The sequence below is a fragment of the Indicator indicator genome, chromosome 1 (genome assembly GCF_027791375.1).
Source record: "Indicator indicator isolate 239-I01 chromosome 1, UM_Iind_1.1, whole genome shotgun sequence".
Classification (NCBI taxonomy): domain Eukaryota; kingdom Metazoa; phylum Chordata; class Aves; order Piciformes; family Indicatoridae; genus Indicator; species Indicator indicator.
In genome coordinates, this window is record NC_072010.1 from 79,949,775 (window position 1) to 79,974,973 (window position 25,199).

At 37.5% G+C, this 25,199-nt stretch overlaps 1 protein-coding gene across 1 annotated transcript in view; it reads right to left on the minus strand.

Annotated features, from left to right (window-relative positions):
• Positions 1–10,156: 10,156 nt before the first annotated feature.
• The window catches only part of MID1 (midline 1), a 102,985-nt gene continuing 87,942 nt past the window's right edge, over positions 10,157–25,199 (minus strand). The window contains exons 6-9 of the mRNA XM_054382074.1: positions 23,458–23,601; positions 14,744–14,905; positions 12,529–12,736; positions 10,157–10,505 (exon numbers count right to left, since the gene is read on the minus strand). Coding sequence (XP_054238049.1) covers positions 10,157–10,505; positions 12,529–12,736; positions 14,744–14,905; positions 23,458–23,601 — 863 coding nt within the window. The remainder of the gene's footprint in view (positions 10,506–12,528; positions 12,737–14,743; positions 14,906–23,457; positions 23,602–25,199) is intronic.

The window sequence follows — 25,199 nt, forward strand, 5'->3', positions numbered from 1 at the left end:
CACTAATCCTTTTACCATCTGAAAGTGCTTCCTGCAGAAAGTCTCACATTTTATACAAACAACTCTTCTTCTATCACACTGGAGTCCATCAATAATCTTCACCACAACGTTTCTCCAGCCTGAGTAATTTCCTTTCCTTTTACAAAGAACTAGCAATTAACAATACTTTGCATGTGAGGGGTTTTTACAACTGTGCACTCTATTAACCTGAAGGATGAGTCAAACCTCACAACAGCATCATTACACAAATACTCCTGCTGTTTAGGAACAGATTAAGAAAACCTCTCAAAGTTACCTATATAGTGTAGAGAGATGAGTCTAACATAAAATCCTTTTAAGAAAGGATATTTACATCCATACGCAGAATATTTTTCTCTCCCCATTAAGATTTTCTGGAAGGTAGCCATCCAAAACAATCTGTGATGGCTATCAAAAGGACTATCAGTTACCCTTCAGAGAACCAGCCCTATTTCCTTTGCAGAAGATGCAAATAAATTCTACAGCAAAATAAGTACTTTTGACCTCAACATCCGACTCACATGTAAAAAAGCCAGCACTTCTCAGCTGTTTCTTATACATTCCTTTTAACTTATAATTGTTGGCTACTTTTCCATCAGAAAAGAGTTATGCTGAGGAGCTCTTTATTCCACAAACAAAACCTGCTTTCACAGTCACTGTGAGTTTAATACTTCTACTCTGTCTGTCGTACTGATATATGCTTACTATTGTGAGGAACAAATGATGCAGCCATGTCCACTGATACCTACCTATTCCAGATTTGATAGAACCTTAAAGTTACATGCTGAATTTAGGACATGCCAGAGGAGATCTAGTTGTGTTGTCTATTAAAACAAACTTCAAGAATAATGCCAGAACAATGCTAACTATTAATACATAGGGTTTTCCAGCAATGGATAAGCAGCCCAGTTTGGAGTCTAAAATATTTGCGCACACTATCACTGTGATAGAATGCACATATCATCTCTGAGACAGTTTGTGGTCAAATAGATGCCTGGACTTTGCCTGGAAGGTCATTTTAATGAAATGTTACAAATAACTTGCTTTCAAAAGACAAAGGCTCAGTGGTTAGAACAGTCTTTGGTTATGGAAGATTTCTACATTTAATATAACTTTGCCTTACAGTATTTTATCTTGTTCACTTTAAAGAGGTAAAATCTGGGCTTCACTGAGGCTAGTGAAAGATTACTGCTTAATTCAGCATAGCAAGGATTTAAGTTAGAAGCTGTCTATAAATAATTTCTCTGTTATATCCAAAGAAATGGACTTTCTCTGTATCTTGATAAAGACATACAGGATGTTGGTGTCCTGTTTGCTAAATATTATCCTGTTTGCTAAATATATAAAGTGATGGTTACTTGATCTGCCTTTAGCTATCTAAAAGGCAGGTATCAAGTACATGCTTGTTGCCTGTGACTACTTATGTGATAAATGGCAAATGATCACTCATGGCATTGGATTCTTCCTATTTCAAGTTTGGCTGCTAGACTGAGATGAATATATGGAGATGATATTTGTTTCCCATTTGTTAGAGAAGATGCCTAACAAATATGCTTAGGCCCAGTCAACTAATATTTGGGCATTTAGACTGAAGCATGATTCATCTCACACGCAAAGCTGTATCTAAGAAACAACAAGGTTCCTTTTTTTCTCTTGCTGTCCCATGAATTGACCTTGATTTCTATAGACCTGACTGTCCATAAACAGATTGACTACATTTATTCTCATACCAATATTGACTTTTACTTAAAACTGTTATTTGCCTTTCCTGGTGCTAACCCAGGTCCTGTGTTTACAGACACAATGACCTCATCTCCACTCAACCATCAATTGCTAGATTAAACAAACCACATATCCATCTGCCCTTCTGACTTAGGCTCTCACTTCTGATGATTCTTTCTCTGCTTCTGTGTTACTGAATATTACTTTCCTAGACTATGGTAGACCAGAATTTTGTAGTCTTCCAGATGCACTTATAATAGACTCACTATTTCTGCTAGCTCTACAGCATTTCTATGTGAATGAGAACCAGTATAAGTGCAGGCACTTTATATCAAATCCATCACAATATTTTCCTGCCCCTGTACCAAAGAGCAGCTTTGTGGCTGGACCAGATTATGTCTATTCCCACATCTACATAAAATTTATCCCTCTGTTTTTTAATGCTATGGGTTTAGGGTTTTTTGCAGAGTTAAAAATACATGAAAGTGTTCATAACTTGGTGGTAATTCATCCTTGAAACTGGCTAATGGTTTATTCAGGCTCCAAGACTGGTGAGAACTGTGTACTTGTTCCTACTAAATTTATTCATCCTAAGAGGTTTCCAAGTAACACTAATATGGAGCACTGACTTTATAAGAACAGGAAGACAAAAGTATCTTGTTTCATCCTCTCCACAGAGAGATGCAAGAACACAGCATCAACATTCTAATAAGAAGGGAGGGCTTGGGTACAGTGGTTTGAATTATTGATTGTAAATAAATAACTTCTTATTCTGTTGTTCTTTTTGAGCATATCATTCAAAGATATCCTAGTTTCCTCAATGGGACTTGTATTTGTAAGAATTACAGTATAACATGGGGCACTTTTTACTAATATTACCTCTTCTTTCTCTCAATATGAGCAATGTAGGAATTCTGTGATCTAACTGTTAGAACAGAAAAAATATCAACTGTAATTTCACACATTTTTTTTTAAATTGTTTCAGCCCCCTCTGCTAATTTGTACTGACCATTATTCATGTATATGCCAAGGCTGAATTCAGTTGTGAGCCTCTCTCTTCAACTAGATTAATGTCAATTGCAATTGATGGAAACTATGTTTATGAGCAACATTGTGGTTCAGCCTGCACCTCTGGTCTCTAGGTCCTGTGTTGTTCTTCACCTCTACATTCTGCCATAGGCTATTAATGTTATATTAATAATGCTTGTTTTCGAAGTAATTTGACAAAAACTTAACAGTTAAAATAAAATCCCAAACCCATTCAGCTCCAGCTTTAACAGATGTTCAATGAGCAGGTATATGTAAACATGAACAAATTGAGAGATGAGTCACAGTCACTCGAAGACATTAAAAGGATAGGTTATTCATTGCATTAATGAACAAACCTCCATTTGCTAGTTTTTAATTCTGGGTTGGCGTTATCACCGGCCATGATCACCAGAGAGGCCTTCCACCCCTTCCCACATCCCCAAATCTGGATGAACCTACTTAAACTTCAGTTTGGTCATCACTTTGCACAAAGAAGATGACAGAAATAGAGATCAAATTGCCCCTGACAGTGGCATATGTTCTCACTGTACTAGCACCAGCTTCACACCTGCCATAGGGAGGATATTTCTTTTCAATTCCATAAGGAATTAGACTATAATTCCATAAGAAATTAGTTCCAAAATTGACACATACTTCTAGGCTGGGAACTATTGCTTAGAGAACACACACAATATTTAAAAATTAAAAAACCCAAACAAACAAACAGAAGCCCCAACAAACAAGCTGACATTAATGAGGCTGAACGTATATATTTTGCTATTAAAGGGAACTTATTACAGGGTTATTCTAAAATAATCTACTGTTCCTCTGCTTGTGCTCCTCAATCAGTTCTCATAACACTGTTTTAATTAGAGAGCAATACTCTAATACTTCAGAAAAATTAAACCAAATAATTCAGTAATTATAGAAGAGTGACAGGCTTATCTGCATTCCTTCTTTTACTTAAAAAACTGTCTTGACTTTCAAGTTGCCACATCGCATTAGTACTGTCACTTCTTGTTCTATTTTCTGTAAGCCTCCTGAAAAAGTAATTTTAAAGGAAATACAAAAGAAAGTAATTTTTAAAAAACATATACTTCTTGATATTCTAATACTTAAAATCTGAAAATGACACTGAAACCAGAAAAGAAAGGAGAACGAATGGAAGGATAACAGAGAAATATTTTCAAGTGGAATTATTAGTTTTCTGTATTAAAAAAAAATAAAATAAAAAGAAGAAATAAAAAATCGCAAATGAAAACTTTCCCATTCTCTTGTGTGGCATTTGGGTGTGATTTTTAACATGTTTCAGTGATCTAAAGAGCTATAGTTTTTTTCGTCCCTGTTCAATGACTAACGTATGCAAAATGCAATGCCTCCATTTACTGTCTTTCAACAGCTTGATTATAAACTGTTCTAGTAATTCACAGATTTTCGTGAGTAGTCCTAATTACTGTGTGTCTGTGTGTATCAAAAAGAAATGAGGTGACATTCCTTGAGGGGAAACATCACCATGCATTCAAATAATTAAATAAATTTGGATGAACAGTTAGAGGAAGCAAACTTTTAAACTCCTTTACCTATTATCCATTTTTAAATGGAAGCCGAAGAACAATAGTCTTATGTTGCAGTATTATAACTTGTGTAGCTGCCACTCATGATTTTTATCAAAGCACCTGCTAAATGAATCGTTTCCATCCTGCTTGAAGGAAAGAGCAATGCATTGCCTGAACAATTCACCCAAGAAGAATGTTATTGAACCATACATTTGAAAAGAACCATCCATTTCCAAACACACCTGTGCTGGCCTTGGGAAACAGCTTATGAGAAACTGCAGCTTTGCTAGCAGCTAATGTGCTCTCTCCAAAGACATGATTTAATAGGAATGCTGAGCTGTTTGTGCAGGGGCTCGTGGTTCACTTAGGTCTGACCCTTTGGAAACTGAAGATTCATAGGTTTGTACCTATTGTGTAAATCAGGACTATCTCTTTTGAAGTCAACAGATGTAAAAATCTGTGTTAATAAAGGAGATTCAAGGCCTGCAGCTGTCATCCCTGCCCTACTGCTTTTATTCAGGCTAGGATTTCAACATATTGCAATACTTTTTTCCTGTCTTTGGGACTGTGGATTGGGGCTGAGCTGTAAAAAAAAGGAAGAAGAGGTGCACACTTGTTTTGCAGAGCTGCAGCATGGCACCAGGAAAGGCAGTGGTGGCAGGTTTCCCTCTGTCCTGTCTGTGTGAATGATCTCTCATTTGCTACCTCTGTCCCTCTGAACAATTTCTCTCTCCTTTGCTCCCACTGTTCCTCTTTCGGGCAGCAGTAATAAAGCCACTGTTCATGACATTGTAGTAGACTTCATGACTTCCTAATATATTGCCATACTTTTAAACCAGAACTGCCTCAATACTGATGGTATTCAAGCCCACACCTTTCCTATATAATTTTTGTGAAATATATGAACCTCTCACTTTGAATTAGTATCAAGATTTATGTTAGAGTTCCTTACTCAATGCAAGATGTTATATACTTGGTCAATGGCTTAAATACCAGTCCACACACTGGAGGTGAGATTGCAAAGGTCATGGTTGCAAGTGGTGTATTCAGCAACCTGCCAGAGGCATGTTACATGGCAGGGCTTGCTAAAATAAGTAGCATGCTGAAACTTTATACTGCTTACAGTCTTACTAACACATCAGCACTTGAATCAGAAAACCAATTAAAAAACAATTAAAGAAACAGAATATTCCACTCCAAGAGTGTAATTAATGCAGTGGCCTGCCTCAGTAGAAAAACACTCACACCTGTGCTGTTCAACTCTCACATGAACGACAGATCAGTCTATCCTGGCACAGAGATTTATGTATACAGTAGGCTTAAGCCTCACAGCTCATCTACAATGAAGTATTGTTAACATCACTGCTCTTTAGTATATGAAAATCGAGTTCTAAACCAAAGGTTGAAATGTAAAGTGAGTTTCACTTCAGAAAGAACAAGAAAACTAAATATCTCAGTATAATCTAGAACATCCACCATCAGCACTTGGGAGTGACCCAGGCTTTCCTCCACGTGGAGAATACAAAGATTAAGACTGAAGTTCAGAACGCTGTGGTCATTTCTAAAAGGGTAACTAATCCATTAACACAGGGAAATAATGCATTTTACATTCCTCTTTCTTAACACAGGATTCCACTACTAGAAAGATCACCATGTGAAAAAACATTAGAGAGAGTGTCACAAGTAAAACTGAGAATACGTCATCACAAAACAACTTCTGCGTGTTTTTTATCACTGACTTCTCAAAGCTGCCCCACCAACGGCCTTCAGGGCAGGTATGACCTGGCAAGTCACTAAGATAGTCTGGTGTGCACTGCCTGTGGGGGTCCAACACTGCTCCACTCCTAATCCAGAAGTGAAAGCAGAGTATCCAATTAAAACGAAGAGCCTCAGTTTTGGTGGTGCAGGGAAGACCCGCTAACAATTCTCACTTTGTTCTGGTGCATGGGCCTATTTGGAATTTGTGCTGCAGTAAGTAAAAGCAGAATCTAGGAACTACTAGACATTTGTTTTATCAGAATAGCTAAGAAAAAAATATTTATACTGTGTTCAGTGTCAATAGTTTAATGAAATATTCCACAGTGTTGTAAATGCTGGCCATCACAAATTGAACTGGTTAGAGAGCTGACACTTTAATTTGTGCTATCAGTGGCGTCCTGATGCATTTCTAACATGGAGACTTTGCAGTTAAAAAGTGGAATTAAAACAGATGATGTATACTGCTGTTTAGTGACTTACTATTGCTATTATAATGAAGAACATGCCTGTGTTTTCACCTGTACTTGCAGACTTCGAGATTTTTGCAGTGTACCAACACCTGAGGGACTTTTACGCTTCGTATTGTTTGGACTCCTCAGTAGGAGTCTCTTTGCTGAACAACTGAGAAATGGGATGCCCAAACCAGCAACTTTGCTGCTCTCCAAAAGCAGGCAGATGGGAGCTAGAGTGGGCTGGTGACAGTCTAATAGGTAGTTTATGACATATAGCCCATTTCTGATTGATTTTTTTCCCCACACATGGAAACACATGGAAAATGTTATCTGGCCTTAGAGATAAAAAGGTCCCCCACTGCTTCGTTAGCCCAAGCTTTGACTACTTTGAGCCAATGCTACTGTCTTCTAAAGAGATTGTGCTATAGTTAGCTCTAACTCTGCTGAATCCCAGCTTGGGTTTTAAATACAATTTTTAAACAACCATTATACCAACACAGGCTTTATCTACTACATTTCATTGCTTGCATTTCAGCCTATACCTCAAATACCTCTTTTACACATGGCATTATACAACGCTACCTCCTTCCTAGTCACAAAACTTTCATAAATCAGGGAAATCCCCTCATCTAAGACTGCACACTACATTAAAGTACCAGGTTTTATTTTTACACGAGATTACCATTCCCCCTCATTTCAGTTGATTACTATGGACCATGCAAAATGTCACAGACCACAGAAGCTACATTTTCAGATGGATGTTTTTATTGATTAATCAGGCATTGAATCAAGTATTGTAAAATAAACAGATTTTGTTAATTAAAAAACGTCCAAAATGTGGCAAACTTGTTTCCTCATAGTCACACAAAACATGAAATTGTTCAAGAAACAAGCAAGAAAGGAATACCCCTGACTACTGTCAGTTTGTGTGTGTGTATGCACATACACAAATCACAGATTGCATTTGTGCATATACTGGTGTGTGTGTGTGCACCCATGCATATATGTACATATATACACAAACATATGCACAAGGAGCACTGACTGAACTAATAGTCCACTGGAAAAATGTGGTTTAGCTTAAATGATGTATTCTCTGTTAAAATAAAAATGATACAGCAAGGCCTGTAGACAACAGACCATTCTTTTTCCACTGACCAAAACCATGATCTATCTTTAGACAAAGGGTCTATTTTTGCAATGAAAATATGTGAGATCATTCATGGTATTACTATGATCCAGCTCGATCTTTGCCAACACTCTATGGCCAAACACTGAACAGTTTTTACTATTTTTCCACTACTGAAATCAGCTTCTAGGTTTAATATTTGGGGCAAAAGAGAACATAGACAGCTTCGCTATATGTACTTTGGTACTGTACCCTTTCTTTTTAGGCAAAAACTTCATAATATTTCTGGATAAAAATTATTTTCCATCTACATTTATTTTTATCACTGTTTTGCATCAGTCATCTCCCATCAACTCATAAGAATTTTCATGCCTCCTGAACATCCCAGGCTAGATCATCTGAGAAATGTATATCAGATTATAATTGTAACAATTATAAAATGTAAAGTTTAGGGATTTATTTGCTTTTTAATTTTTGAAGGTACACATTTCATAATTGTGAAAGACTACGATAAACACTGCAGCTCACTATATATACACTTTTTCCCTTATTTATGTCAACTCTGGAAAGATCAGTGTCTCCTACCTGCCATGGAATGCTGCCCCAGATAAAGTTGTGGTACCAGCAATGTACTGCCAGAATTTTCTCCATTTAATTCAGCAGTTAGCAGAGCATGGAAAGGGAAATCAAAGGAGTATGGAAAGATATTTATCTTCTACTAAAAAATAAAAACAAAAAAACCCTGCTAAATAGATATGTATGTATTCTTCATCCGGATCATATGTTTTCTACATCATCATAAGGCAAACTGTAGTACAGACTTGTACCTGGAGAATCAGAATTTTAAAAATATGAAGATGAGCTTGGGACCATTTTGTTTTGGACCTGTTAGTGAACAAAGTGCATTAAGGCATCCTTTTCAAAAGACACCTAAAAGACACTAATTATAAATTACTGATCAATTTTTTCTTAAAGTTGATACTCAGTTTATCCTTTTTCTACACAGGCAGTGTAGACATAAACACTGTGGGAAAACCATTCTTTTAGAGTTGTCATATACCTCAAGCATCTCCCCAGATGATCATTTGTATATAAGCATTGTAGTAATTACAAAGGGCTTCTATTCTGTAGAAGGAAAAGAGAAAAAATATGCACCTCATTCATCTCTGAGATAAATTTGGAACAACCTCTATTGCCTTCACTGAAGTCCATGCACCATCACCAGGATGACCACACAGCCTACTTGTGCAGTTTCTTACTGCTGCTCGAAACTTGCTATTTACTCCTTATTCACAATGATGCCTGTGCTTTCCCTAACAACCCAGGACAATGGTAGTTATGAGCAAACTCCAGTTGCATCATTTCTTCACAAAGCACATGTAAACCAGATTTCCTTGATTTGTTATAGAGACCAGGTCGTGTATGACCATGAAACATTTGTATTTGTTTTAAAATCAATGATAAAGTGGAGCGTGTCTTACTTCGAGTTGTTGGCTAGGCTTGCTGTTTTGAAGCTTGTAAAATCAGCAATAAACATTCTTATGTTTGCCACCAGAACCATGACATCTTCTATTACCATCAGTCCTTAAACGATGCCATGCTTTATCAAATTAGTGTACAGTCAGACCTTGGATTGGCTGCTCTCCTTCAGTGTTGCTGATTCTCAGAGATCTGATCAGTCTTTCGCATCCTCAATGATTCTACAATGTTTCCCAAAGATGCAAGCGAAGCACTGGAAGATGGGAATGTTTCCATCAACAAAATAAGTCACCAGATGATTTATCCACTCACATTATAGGAGATGTTCCACATATTTTTTATGAACAGAGGGAGCGCTGCCCTGCGAACAAAAGCAAATTAAAACTTTCTTCTTTTGCTGTGTTGGCTACCTCCACTTCCTTTCTTGTTTATTTTTGTTCTTTTTGGTCTGCACACTCTCACATGTGAAGTAGAAATTAGGAGATCTCACACTCAAAAAGATTGGTAATGACTGTGGTAATATTGGCAGGAGTAAAACCTGCAGCATACTGACTTGTCCACTGTGCAGTTTTCATCCTTCCAATTTCCTCCTTTTATCTACTGTAAAATAAAATGATGTAAAGGGCTGATGAAACTTTAATTAATAGGACCATCAATGTGCAAAACAAATAAGTCATTTACCAAGTGTCCAAATCAGGCTTTCCCTTACCTCTCTCTTTTTTTTTTTTTTTATAAATAATTTATAAATCTTCCCGTAAGAGACTAAGTACAAACCCAAACAAACAAAAAACAGCAAAATAACAACAAAAAAAAGTTCTAAGATATTATTAAAGCCACTTCTTGTCCTTCCAATAAAAAGTACACATTAAAGAGATATTCTTTCCTTTTCAGTTCTGGCTGGATTTGGCAGCAACAGTTGGGATGCCACACAGTCTGCCACACAGCTCCAGGCAAGCTCATGCCACCTGGCCACCCTTGGAATATGCATCGTCCTACCTTTTGGCTTTTAGCAGTCATGCGAGCTGCTCAGAGGAGTCTAGGTGGTCAGGGATAGGCAAGCCAGTTATAATGGTCAAACACTTATTCCACACAGTGAATGTGGGGCACACTGGCTGCCCAAATGTAATGTCAAAAGTGTAAAGGTGTAGGGAGTTCAAAGCATCATAAAAAGCAAGGGAACCATTGTCATAGTCCAGTAAAATCCCAACGCGCCGTAAGTGAGGCGCGGGCTCAATGGGGATTTCTTTGCTGTTGTGCCGAACCACCCATGTATTGTTGCAGCGGCAAAGCACCCAGGAGACAGAATTCTTCCCAATCCACTCGTGCTTTGGTGCTGACTTGTAGGAAATGCCAATAGCATACCTGCAAAACAAGAAACAGCTCAAGGAAACAAATGCTTCCTGCAATGTTTGTCCCTCTTTTACAACTGTAGGGCATTACCATCCTGGACAGGGGATTTTGGGCTGCTCTCTGACTTTCCAGGTCCTGAGTGTGGGGGGTGTGTTTTTTGCTAGTTTTTGGGATTCTGGATGGCATTTTCCCTTTCCCTTTCTGTTTCGTACACATACTGATGTAATCTGATAGTTTTGTAGGGAAGGAGTAAAATATTCTGTGTAAATCAACTAGAAAACTCTCCCTGCCTTTCCCCGCCCCCAGCTCCCTGTCTTATCTCTCAGTAAGAGGAGGTAGGAGAGGGAAAGAGGGGGCACTGAAATCATAACATTCGCTATGATAATTTTCTGGAGCATTGCCTCTGGTATTCAGAAGGAAGATTGTTGAATACTTGACAACTCTAGGCTTAAATTTCAATTTAATTTTCTCAAATTTCTACTTCCAAACAGAAGAATAGAGAGGAATTCATTGATTTTAAAATACACTGCTATCTGCCAGATAATCTGATTTCTCATTGCTCCTTTAATATATGTTCCAGAAGAAGGTATGCAAGTGTATCAAAGGTATCAAAGGATACATTAAAAAAACCCCACACTAAACCACACTTTTTTGCCATTCTAAAATATGTTTTGCCAGGTGTTACTGTGGTTTTCAGATTCAAATGAGCATTTTTGAGACTGTGTTTTGGGCCAAGTGAAGCAATTATAGGTGAGACATTTGCTCTGCAAACCGCAATTTATGGCAAGACGAACACGGTGAAAGGACTGTGAAAATGTTTTTATAAATGGACATTGAGGGCAGATACCTGATTTCTTGTATAGAATCTAAAGGTAAAAGTTCCTCCTGCTCTAGAGATACTGCAGTATTGCTTGGGCTTTCAATCAACAGAGATTAATGTGCCGTATTACTCTATTTCCATTCCTTACAGTTGGCACAGGCAAATACCATTTTCCTTGTTTGAGACAGCGGGCATACCTGAGGCTCTTACTGACTTTTCCATTCCATTAACCTCCTTCATAACTGTTGCCTTTGAATCTCAAAGCATGACATCTCTTACACTGACTAAAGAGTCTCTGAAATTCATTCCCGTAGGACAGAGGATCATTCAGGAATGGAGAAATGCATTCCTCCATTTTCTACCCTTTACTTCCATACTCTGGGGCACAGACTTACGGCTCTGCCTGTCCAGAATCACATCTGACCTCGAGTCATGTGAAACTGGATGATCAAATTGCCCTCACTTTTTTTTTCTTACTGAAGGACACTAAGATGTTTGATGTTTAGTAAAGAAATGGTTACTCTGTTGTATAAATGAGAGAAAATTTTCTGACTTCCCCAGTTCACTAAAATCTTAAAATATACTGCCTGTAGGTTCAAAAAACAACTATTCCTAGATATGCAGTAAAAGTCCTCTGAATATATATGCTAAATATAAAGATCACAGAATTAAAGAATTGCCTAGATTGGAAAAGACCTTTAAGATTATCAAGTCAAATCATTAGCCTTACACTTATAAGTCATTGACTAAACCACGTACATGACCCTTAAATACCTCCAGGGATGGGGTCTCCACCACTTCCCTGGGCAAGCCGTTCCAATGCATGATAATGCTTTCAGTGAAGAAATTCTTTCTAATATCCAACCTAAACTTCCCCTGGCACAACTCAAGGCCATCTCCTCTTGTCCTATCATTTATAACTTGGTTGAACAGATTGACCCCAGCCTCTCTGCAGCCTCCAGGCAGATGCTTTACCAAGTAGATTTAGTTCCAGAATCTAAAAGTGCTGGAGATTGGGTAAATAGTCTTGACAAAGCATGTGAAAGTATATGCTTGTCCTGCTCCTGTTCCGTTCCTCTTGACTCCCCATGCCTATTCATCCTGCTTTCGTACTGTTTGCTATGCCTCTGCTACTGGTCTCAACAAGAGAAACTGTGCCAGGACCTGCATGACGTGAACTAGTGATTGCTTTCACATAGATGTGTGCACACTTACCATGTACTTCCACTTATAACCACTTCCCAGTAATGCCGCCCGCTGTCAATGAACACATTGCCAGCTACTCCATAGCTCCCTTGGCTTGTGAATCTCTCTGGTGTGTGACTCTTTTTGGATGATGTTTCATCACGTTCCACTGTCAAATTATCATGAGACACTTTCAATTTTCTATGAGCAGATTTGGGGTCCAGTTTAAATGGCTGACCTAAAGACATAGACAAAGGTGGCAGAAGAATGTTTGGCTTTGATTTTGAAAAGGAGAGTGGATTAGCAAGTCCCTAAGAAGACCACAAGATTACATAACCGTATTAATCTTCCCCTCTGAAGCATTCTTGAGGCAGACTAACCTATTCTGCTCCCTGCAATAGCTAGTTTGCATCGTCAGTTTACAGTCCATCTCATTGTGCACTAACTTGCCTGTGTTGATAATCCCTGAAAAGAGCCCTGCATAATCATCATGCATATTATCTCTGACCTAGAGGTAACCTGAATACTCTAATTCCTGCATGTAATTGAAACCAATATACATGCTAATAAAGCTCTGAGGATTGTTAATTTTTTCCACAGTGTATTAGATTTAAAATAAATTGCATTCTATTAGTTCTCTAGGGATAAAGCTCTGTAATAACATCTTCATTGTTACTACAAAATTATGATTTCAAATTCCACAAAATGAGTTAGAAAATAGGAAGAAACACTAGCCTTGTCTGTTCATTCACTCACAGCTTTATTTATAACAATCACAGTCAACAATTCAGGATTGCTTTGGAAGCATGCCCATGTGGCACTGGATACTGTGCATTAAAAAGAAGGAAGTGATTTGTAACTTGGTCCAAATAATATGGTGTAAAAACATTACTAAGGCTGTTGCTCTTGGCAAGTATCTTGGGCTGTAGCACAAGGTTTGTAGACAATAACAGGAAGCTTTTTGGTAAACTGAAACCTGTAGATATATAAAGCCCACCACAATTCTGACAAGCTTGCTCCTTGTGTCAAAAAGCAGAATGATCATTTACCTTCACCAGGAAACAACTAGGCAAGTATGAGTCCACAAGTGGTCCAGCAAAGCCCTTTTCCCTTATTGAAAAGTCTGTACGTGACATGTACTTCAAGTATGATGTAAATTGTTCAGAGTTATCTACAATATGTATTTAGTTATGTTTTATGACCACATATGAAATAAACTCATTTAGGGACACATTTTACCTGCTTTTTCTTACTACTTGGTAGCAGCAAAATACCTCGAGCCTGCCTCTCTGACTCGTTAGTAGCCTCTGTGTTGCTACAGCAGTACCTGAAGGATGTCTTTCCCTGTTTGGAATTATAGCTGGTCACATCACTTCTCACAGTCAGATAAGGGATTGCTTTTGTGCCACACAGGCTACAAAGAGATGAATAAAAGATTCCCATTTCCAGATATGTTCTCTGTTTGTGCATTTGCTTGTAGGTTACCAGGTTCAACAATACACATATTCTTGGTAGCAGATAAGGGGTTTGTATGAGTATTTTTTGCTGACAGTAGAAAGGAGAAAATCAGAAAAGTGTACATGACACTCCCTGCCAGGCTCCCTGTTGCAACACTCAGTGGCTAGGGCACAAGAAGAAAAATGCTGAAAACGGTCCTAAAATTGCTATACTACATCTGCTAAAAATTTGTGTAACCATTGTTTTTTTGAAGTGGGATCTCTGACTACCCTACAACCTTTTTGAACACCATAAAAAACTGAGGGGAGTTGGAGCTGAGAAGTTTTCCAGTGCCCTAAGGAAGAGATAATTTTGGAGGATGAAATTAAACTAGTAATCATCTTATGAACACTACATAAAAATAAAATGTTCTATTGCAAACAAAAGAAAAATTTTTGCTTTGTAGAGGAAAAAGAATAGAGAGGACATTGAAAGAAAAACACAAAACACTTTTAATCACTTCACATATAACAGCTCTGCTCCTAGATGATATTTCCAGTGACCAAACTATAGACGGATCTCTTGAAAAAAACCCCAAACAAACAAACAAACAAAAAAAAAACAAAAAAAAGGCAATTTCTGCACTACTCTGGCAATCTTGAATTGAGTTAAATAAGTGGCTTCCATTGTGGGAAGCACTTTAAAGAAGTTAAACTGCTCTGTGCTTATGTATCCTCCAAAGATCAAACCTAAAAGGGAAGGCAAGAAAGGAGAGGAATGGGTGTGTGCTGTGTCTCGCATTACTCACTGTTTGTCTTGAGCTTGCCAGGCTCGCTGCTTCTGCTGCCTGCCTGATTAATGGCTTTAACAATGAAGATGTACTTAGTGCCACTCTGCAAACCATGCACTGTGTAGTGGTTTTGTTTGATATTGGGAACAATCATCCAGCTGTCGGCTGAGTTGCATAAACCTGCAATTTCAAACAGAGCACATCAGTCATAACATAAAAAACACTTCGCAACAGAGAAACATTTAGAGCAATCCCAAGCACCTATACAAACTTTGCTTCTGTACCCTTCAAAGTGTGGTTGCACTTACTGAGTCACTACTTAACTCCACTAACTCATTTCATGAGCCCTCAAAGTACCTTTTAAGTTCTTGCTAGGTGAAGTCAACCATGAAAAATGGGCATTTAAGAAATGACTTAGTGGAGGCATGGGCAATCTGAGATTTTTCATATCCCAGCAAAAGGAATTCTTTATTGCTTAAGAACTAGAGGATTACAGAGATCCCGTCAATCTACTGTTTGGATTAATGAACTCAGTTTAAGCCTTAGAAAACTAATGTTAGCAGAAACATTAGGAGGGGTGAGGAGGCACCTTTGCTAACAGTCCCCAGGTATGCATCCTTCAGAATCTGAAGCAAATCATAAGGCTAAACAAGGTGGAGTATGGGCTTCATCTGTTACACTCCAGACTTTGCCAAGGTGTAGTCTAAGCCAGTAAATTTAATGGATGCAACTTTTTGATTTATATCCTCACAGTTAGATGTCAGCTTGAGAAGAGTTGGATAATTTTCCAGTTACAAAATGTTTTGGTACATTTGATGCTTACCACAGAAGTATAATATGTAGGAAGTAAGTAAAATAAAGCAGGAGCAACATCATCTTCAAAACAGGAAAATACTCTATTAAGATGAACTTATTCATCTACGTATTTTTTTCCTACTGTGATATAATTGCAATGACTCCTATATTACTTACTACACATTATGAACAGCTCCTGATCTGATGGATCCCCAGTCTCATAGCTCTCTTATTATAAATATTTACATTAAAACCAATTTTAACATTCATGAAGTGTATGTGTATTCTCAACATTTTATATGGACATACAACTAGAAAAAGGTACCTGCAGATGGAAAGTATTCATGCTTGACTGGATTAGTAATGTAAAGGCTAAAGTCTCTGCCTGTACTGGGCATAGAACATGTTGTGAAACCTACCGTGCTATTAAAAATCCAGCTTTCAGCTTTTAACTCCTGTTTTACCAGCAAATCACTATGCTCTAGTGAAGAGAACCTTGTAGAAGTCAGCAGTACTTTCAGCTCTGTGTATTAGACAGCACCAAACCTTTACGTAAATTAAAAATCAAAAGGCTACTGGACATGAAAACTGAAACTTGAAAGTAAGCAGGTTTACAAGCTCATAAAAAATTAATAACCATACTGGTTATCCTTCCCAATTTGGGATATGCTTTTCATAACAAGATCAATAGAAACAGAACTCAGACCCCAAATTTCAATGCAACAATTATGTAGCTTTTATCTCAAAGTTCTCCTATCTTACATAGCATCCTTGAGAGGCAGGCAGGGTAACTGAGGTACAGTTTCAGGTGGGACTCATCACCTGGCCATCTAACGAAGAGCTGCAATGTCTGACCTGTTTGTCTGGACTCTGAGAAGAGGCAGAAATCAGTGAGCAGTTTCTTTTGCTTTGCCATCATTGGCCACAGAAGAAGCCTAGGTAACTAGCATAGACAAGATCTCTAACATCAGGTATCTAAAATGGGGTGAAATAAACACCCTGTCCCTGACACCCCAATTTGAATTCTGGAAGTCTAAGTCTGTGACTGAACTCATGCTGGCACTGGGGCCTTTGGATCATGATTTACCAGAATGAGAACATTTCTTTGTTGCAATTTCCTGGTGTAATGTGGGGAAAAAAGTATGTCCCTTATGATCCAACCAGTGAGCATCTTGACCACATATAGCCTCCTTAAATGTCAGATATTAGGGATTCAAACAGGTTGTGATATGTGGATAGTCAAAAGCAGGAAATGAAAGCAACCTTGCTGCAGCGTTAGTCTCAAGTCTATTAGAAAATTAGATCATATAGAGCAATCATCTGTCTACCTCCTCAAAAAAAAAAAAAAAAGAACCCAGAATTATAACCCATAAAAATCCCAGCTGTGCCTATCACTTGCAGTAAGCTGTGCCTATCACTTGCAGTAAACTGCTTATAGCAACATCAGTCCATGTCTTGTTTCACTGAACCGTACATATGAATCATATTCATTTTTTTCAGACTGGGTGTGAATAGGTTTCCTAAAAGGAAGAGGGAAACAAAAGTGCCAGTTCTTGGTGTAAAATAATTCCCTGACTGCTTACAGGAATCCTCTTTTCTCAATAAAAAATTGTCATAAGTATTAAAGGCAGACTTGTTCTATAGCTGAACTATCTCATTGATTTTGCATTATTGCAAAATAAATGTTATAAGAAACCAAAATGAAGCACTGGATTTAGGGGGAGTCCAGGATGACCAAGGAATCCCTAACTCAGATGCCTCTGATAGCGTACCAAGTAATATATGACAGTAATTGGGATGGATCCAGACAGTGGTCCTTCCACAACCCCACTTTGAAAGCAATGGTCTGTGGTATACACAGGCCATATAGAAACCTGACACAGTTACAGAAATACCCAGAGTTTTGCTAAATCACTTTGAAAACATAGTTGTATTTGTCACTACAGCTCTCTGACACATTTTCCAGGCTTGCATTACACTTTTTATGACATTCTACAGAGGTTGATTGCTCCTTAACCAAGTATAAACCTTATCTAAATAAGTATATGAAGGACTCTAGAGGTACAGTTGCATTATGTGTCTCCTCTCCAGTCTATTCTCTCCTGTGTATGTGGATTTATACATACCCAATACTCATGAGTCTGCAAATACTCACACAGAGCAAATTATTATAGTATTAAATGATTAATTTATATTTCTGTGTATAGAAGCCAGAGATACAATCATTTTAGGTATTGCTACATCTTGGCCTCTTCTGCTGGGGTTAATGTCAAAACACTCACAGGCAGGTGTATATTCATTCCATCTGACCTTGGACAAAGAGCGGAGGTCCTGAATTAAGACCTTGCCTGCCCTAAACTGTCTGCATAGTCAATAGAGAGAGATGGGAATCCTTCATTTGACCTGACTCATGTTCTAGGGGAAGGCTGTTTGATGACACAAGGTAAGGTGGATTTCTTCTCTTTGTTCTTCCAGTCTGAGGCCTACCAGACAACTGGTGGTCAGTAAACGTTGGATGTGCAGTGACTGACTTGGTTACTTTGTTTGACAGCCTTTTGCTGTCCCAAGAGGCTTAGCTCATGCCTATGCACTAGGAGACTTGGTGATGTGTCTATGTGCTTCCTGACTGTGAGCTATTTCACAACAAGCTTTAAACTGAACTTTGATTAAAAAATCTTGGGAATGAAGTTTTGATGGTGTCAAACTACAAGTCCAAAATCCTTCAACAGAGAGAGTAGTAACTAATGGCAACCAAGCTAAGATTTTATGTATGAAAGAATATTTTGTCGCTTCATCAAAGAATCTGTCTCCAGTTATGCCCTGTCAGGACAGCCTTTATTCTCAGAATACAAAAGAAGATTACGAAGAGTGTTGAGGGAAATGAGCAAGTAACCTGGTAATCCAGGCATCTGAGGGTAGTGTTTGCCCTCTCGGTTCCCTACCAGTGGCAGCAGGTTAAGTGGAAAAACACACATCTCCTCACTGGCACAGCAGCAGGAGCTAAGGGTCTCCTATTGTACCCACTCCTAATCCAGGCTACATTCAGGTTTCTTGTTTCAAAAACACAGGGCTTTTTACAGAGTTATGCAGGTGGTAAAACAATGTATTTTAAAACTGTAGCCTACAAAAATGTAGAGAATTTAAATTACATCCTGGAATGGTGCAGTGAGCACAGTGATGTCCATACAGGATGTGTGAGTTTTCAAAACAAGTTTCTCAGAGTCTGGAGGTAATAATTTTTAAAGCAATATTCCTGGTGTTGGCTGGTGATGCACTTTTAAAAACAGATGGGAAAAATCCCAGGGTGTAAATCCTCCTAAAATTTACACTGATAGATTTTAATAAAATATATCTTCTTGAAAACTGGAAAAGGAGCACTAAAGACGTGGGAAGGTTATTTAATCTCTTGGGTATTTTAATTATTTTTAAAAGCTTTATTTGAATAAATGATTACCAATTCAAATAGGGGAGAATAAATACAGTAGGTGAAAGTAACAGATATCTCTCCACCCCCACTCTGCATTCCCACGTGAAAGAAAATAATATATGCAGGATTTCTGCAAACCACATGGCATTTTTTAAAGAAATATGCTCTTTTTAAGAGGCACAAATTTTCTTGGTTTCATCTCAAGTTTGCATTTGAAATATTAGAATACACTCACTAAAATTTTCAGTTGCAACCTGAGGATGGTAAGGAAACTGGTTTTAATACACGAAAACTCCTGGAAACAGGCAAAAGCTAGAATGTTCAAAAATAAATTGAAGAATCGTAAATTCACTGCTTTTGAGGGAAGCTTGGGCTCCTAATTGTCTTAGATCCTTCCACAAAATTTTATCCTATATCATGGAAAGTGTAACCATGTAATGCTTAAGAGGCTCGAACAGTACAGTGTATCCTTAACACAGTGATCTTTAGTATTTAGCTGATGTAACTAAGTAACCTAAATTCCATTTACTAGGAAAGAGAGAATTGTTATTTCTTTTTGTCTTGAAGACAGAGATGCATTTTTCATAAAGACTTCTTTTATCACAGTTAATAAAAAAAAGAGATGTTTAAATCTTACCCTTCCTGAGGCACATTGAAGCACATCCATGAGGTTAAAAAAAATGCACGCTCAATAAATACTTGAAAAATTATTGAAATGAGATAATGAAATTATAATGCATGTTAGCAAGATAGTGACAGAGTCTTTTTAAACGCCTTTACAATATTCAGATTGCAGGTGATTAGGTGGCTCTCAGAAATGCAAATGTGTGAATGGTATAACTGAGAACACTTTGAGTACAACTGCTTTAGTAAAAGCCTGCTCAATTTAAAGTCTGTATTGCTCTTATGCATAGAACAGGGCTGCCAAGCATTTAATAGCCAAACACTTTGGCCACATTTGGAAATAATCTTTCCTGTATGAAACAGGATTCAAAATGAAATACTCTGTTTGGATCTTTTCCATCAAATGTCAACTCCCCAATTTTTCAGTTAATAAAAAAATAATATAGTTGATTATGTTGGATTGAAAATACACTAGAAAAACATAGCATTGCTTGTTTTTGTTACTGAATTCTTAGCAATGTCTGACTGATATATGCCTCTGGTGGGGGAAATGTACTGAGCAGTGGAAAGTGCAGTCAGTCTGGCTATGTGGTTTTAAGAAATGGATTCCAAAATAACAGCCTCCATTAGCACGGTAGGTGGGTATGTATGCAAAGTGATTCCTATTGTCTCAGGGGAAAAAAGCTTGTTAGTTTAATGCAGCACTCTTCCTTCTCCCTCCTGAGTAATTCATAGCTACAAAAACATGGATCTGAAGACGATCTGTGAACCTGTTTACATTATCTGCTACAGGCAACGCACAATGCCAATGGAAACTTCTTGGGATATGGCAGGGAAACAAATGGAAAAAATAATTACGTGCAACAGTGTGCAAATGCCATAAATAGAAAGAAATTTGTGCTAATTCAAAATCTGTTCCATTAAAGCAGAATCAAAATAGAAAAATCACCTAATTTCAGGTCATCAAAACATGAAGGCTGCAGCACAGAACCTGCTAATGTCCCTTACAGTAAAAATAGCTCACGGTGTGTCCAACCACACTATCAAGGTACACCCTGATATTTAAGGACATTCTCTGAAACCAATTTATAAAAGTTGAGATATTAAAACCTTCTGCAGGATGAAGAGTATAATATACCAGAGTGAAAAAAAAAAAAGTGCAAGCAGTGTTCTAAGTAAAATTAGGGCATTAGTTGGCAAACCTTCAGTACCAGTCGAAGTTAGAATGAACCGTGAGAATCTCATGTATATATGTATAGATAGACAGATAGATAGATATAGATATAGATAAAAAAAGCCTTACAATGTTAAGAAAACCCTTTTACATACACTTATATATACCTGTATTTAATTTAGGTTAACTTTGTAGCTTCTAATGAAATTGAAACTAACAGCTGGGATATTTGTACATTTAAAAAAGGTAAAAAAATTAAAAGGGACAGTTCTTTAATTTCATTATTGTCATTCAAGGTCTTCAGAGCATTTTGTAAGCAAAGTTCTTACAGTGTTAATTTACTTTCTCTTCAAACTTTTAATGACACCATTTTTGGAAAGTGATAAAAGGAAAAGTCAGCCTGCACACAGAGCAATTCATGATATACCCCAAATTATCATATTGCATCTCTGATGCAATTGATACAGGTTTTGCAGACCAAAGCTTTCACCTCCACATGGGAAACCTACAATATATCCTAAAATTGAAATAGCTTGTTGTATATTCACTAGTAAGCAAACAGTAAAACACCATGTCACAAGATGTGGAAATGACCTTTCTGCTGCCTTTAGTGCCAATAATGGACTTGCATGAAGTCCTCTAGCATAAAGCCTAACATGGCCTCTAGCTGCATCAGGGGAAGTTTAGGTTGGATATCAGGAAGAATTTCTTTACTGAACAAGTGGTGGGGCATTTTAACAGACTGGCCAGGGAGGTGGTGGAGGTATTAAAAAAATTAGTAGATGTGGCACTTCAGTGGTCACACAGGTGCTGGGTAGAAAGTTGAGCTGGATGATCTTAAAGGTCTTCTCCAACCTTAATGATTCTAAAAAATGGGCTAGAAAACAAGCAATGGACTTTGTTACCACTAAGTCCTGACTGCATAGTAGTGATTAATCAAGGAAGCTTTTCCTTCCTTATCTATCTTGCACTGATTTGTCTCAAATTACTGTAAGATCTTCTTGTTATCTACCTTGCTCAGCTGTAGAAGCACGTGCCTGGTCTTTCCAGCAGTCTTAAATTTTACAGTGTGTTAGCCAAAATCAGGCTGCTCAGTGAAATGCTAAATGGAGTTTTTGGCAAGACACTCATACTCCACCTTATTTTTTCAGTCAGTCCTGAATACCATAATATATTCGCAGTACACTATATAAAAATGGTGTTAAAATTATAGCACTTGAATCCTCAGATATTCTTTCAGATGGCTTGGAAAATTAACTCTATTTAAATGATGGAGAAAATGAGGTGCACACAGAAAGAGGAGCAATTTTGGCTCAGTACTGAAAATTTGCACAGGCAATACCATTTTTCCACTGACATAAAAGTGTAGACACATCGACAGCACTGGCCCTCATCAAATTATCTCAAAAGATTTTGTAACAAGAAAAACACTTCTGCACTGGATCAGAACTTATCCTATCTATCAGTGTATGTTTAGAATATCTGATAGTAGACAAAAGCAGGAGAGGTGGAAGGTGTTAACCACCACGGAAAGCACACAGCGATCATGATCATTTCTCACCACTCCCTCCCAGACCTCAGAGGCTTAGAGCTCTGGGACTTCCTGAGCCAGGAGGAAGTCTCTGCACTTCATTGTTCTCAGTAGATTTTTCTTGCATGATCTGTCCAGTCACGTCTTGAACTCAAAACACAACAAGCCTCTGTGGCAATGAATTCCCAGTTTAAATACATGTTGACTGAACAAACTCTGTCCTTTGGTTTATTTGATTTATATCAGAAACTCTGTTTCATGAAGCAAGTACATGTCAGCTAGTGATATTCCCACTAAATGTAAGAAGAACAGGAAGTTCTTCAGATTCATAGTCAAGGATCACTACCCACTGAATCCAGAAGTGTTGACTTCCTGGCCTGGTTTGGTTTGGTTTGGTTTGTTCTTGGATGAATAGTTATTTAGCAACAAAACAAGGAATGATCAGTACATCTGTTCATTAAGGAATGTCACAGATTCAAAACAGAAAGTGTATTTAATAAAAAAGGTACTACAATACAAAATATAAAGCAATTATTGTTAAGGCCATTATAAGTAGAACAAAGTTCCCATATTAATTGTTCCACAGGTGTTTGCTGACTTAGCCTTCAGTATACTGAGACCTTTGCTTTGTAGTCTTGAAGACAGTAAACCAAACCCAACCAAACCAAACCAAACCAAACCCAAAACCAAACAAAACAAGAAGGAAGAACTTCATCTGTGTTTCTGAATAAGGTCTGGTTGTCAAGCCTCACAATGAGGCTTCAGTTCTAACTCATGATTGGTCCCAACACAGGCTTCCAAGTGTTTGACTAGCTCAGGCAATGGAACTGAGGTCTTTGTCCTTGCTACATCTGCAACAAGGGACCTAGGATGCGAGAAACAAGTCCTATTAATATTAAGTGATATTTATACCTTTGGTAATATGCACTGGTTTTATTCTTTGAAAGCTCTCACTATACAGCACTCACAGAAAAGACAGGAAAATTTAGCTGAATTAATTCTGAATTTTAAAATATTTTGAAATCATTATTAGTTTGGATTTATAATTTTGGCTGTAAACTGCCCTAGAAAATATTCTCTCCTTTTGTTTTTAGTGCATGAGTACATGTATACTTAAAGGCACTTGATTTAGAGAGAAACCATAAGGCAACAGAACTAGAAAAGAGAAGGTTTATACTTACTAACAACATTAGCTTGGCCAGTGAAGATGGTGTACTGCAGCTCATAAGAGACCACACTGAACTCATCATCCGATGTCCAGTGGACAGTAATAGTATCATAAGAAGCTGTACAGAGCTCTTCTCGAATCGTAGGTGGGTTGGGAGCTGTGAGGTACAAGAGAGGAGACTTACTGACACAATCAGTTAAATATTTCCCTTCTCACCTAAGATTAGTGGATGCATCTGATAGGTAAATCTCTGTCATATCATTCAACAGACTTCAACATATATCATCAACAGACATTCAACATATATCATTCAACAGACTTCTCAACAACTTTTTACCAATTCCAATAGCAATTTTGATTATCAATCAATTGTTGCAAAGGAATTCTTACTATCAATATAAGCACCTAGGAGCACTGGATTTTGAAAATATTTTGTCTTAAAGTAGCTTTAGTTTCAGACACCCTAGCTCAATTGGTATGTTGGTGGTCACATTGTGATTAGATGGGTACAACTGACATGTTACTTTTTCTAGGATTGTTCTGACCATCACAGCAAAATCATCAAAGTTTCATATTCCTATGTTGCAGATATCAAGAGGGAGAGTCAACAACACTCTTCATTGTTAACTTTAAAGCAGTGTTTGCATAACCTGTCTTACCAGAGCATGGCATAAGTGGTACTTAAAAAGCATTATTTGCAGGAAGCCACCAGACACTCATGCTTTCCTGATCGATCTTTTCCTCTCTGTAACTTCATTTTTATTAATTTCCTAGCTCTCCTTTCTAATTTAGACACACATACTTTCTGTTGGCTATACACTCACTTTTTTTCTGCTTTACAGAAAGAGTTCTTATAATATCATGACTGTGTAATGATCATAACCTAATTTGCAATGTCACTGCTAATTAAATAGTTCTAGAAAACCATCCAAATGTTTTAATTAAAAGTTGTCCCTTTGTTTTGTTGGGTGTTTTTGTTTGTTTGTGTGTTTTTTGGTGTTTTTTTTATTCAAGAACAATATCAAGCTATAAATTCTTCTCCCATATTAACTCATAAGTTTATTTTAAAGATCTATTGAAAGAAGTAAAACTTGAATCAAGCTCCTTCAATCTCTGTTTTCATTGTTTGCATTCTTTACAAAGCCAAACACCTAAATAAAAAGAAAGGAATCACTGGTGGACCTTCCTCAATGCATGTCTCAGTGGGAGCTTCATTCTTAATCATCTTCCCTGCATGACACTATCACACAAAAAGAGAAATCCTTCTGCTTAATAGTGTCACTTGAGCTGTCATGAAATGAGGAAGGAGGGCACTCAGGCTGAAACAATCAAAATACTCCTGCAGTAAAGGAAAAGGAAGGCAACTTGAAAGGTATTTTTACTGTCATTTATTTAACTTCCTTTAGCCACAATTACTGGCCTTAAAAAACAGTCCCTCTGAAAGAATTCCACCTTTACTTTTGTAATACCTTATTTTTATAAAACACCTGTTTTACTTCCCATTGAGAATTTCTATAGTTCATGTGCCTGCTTTACTAACTTACATTCCCAAGAATTAAAAGTGCAGCTGCATTTCCAAGCAACCTTTTCAACCAAGGGGCATAGGGAAATGTTCAAGTGTGGTTCATGATATGAGCATGATTTTAATGGTCTAAATATTGTGGCACAGAACTTCAACAATGCCTTTTTTTTGTTGTTGTTTTTAATGCAGAAGAGGAAACCTTGGGACAGATGGATATTAGTAAAGAGAGAAAA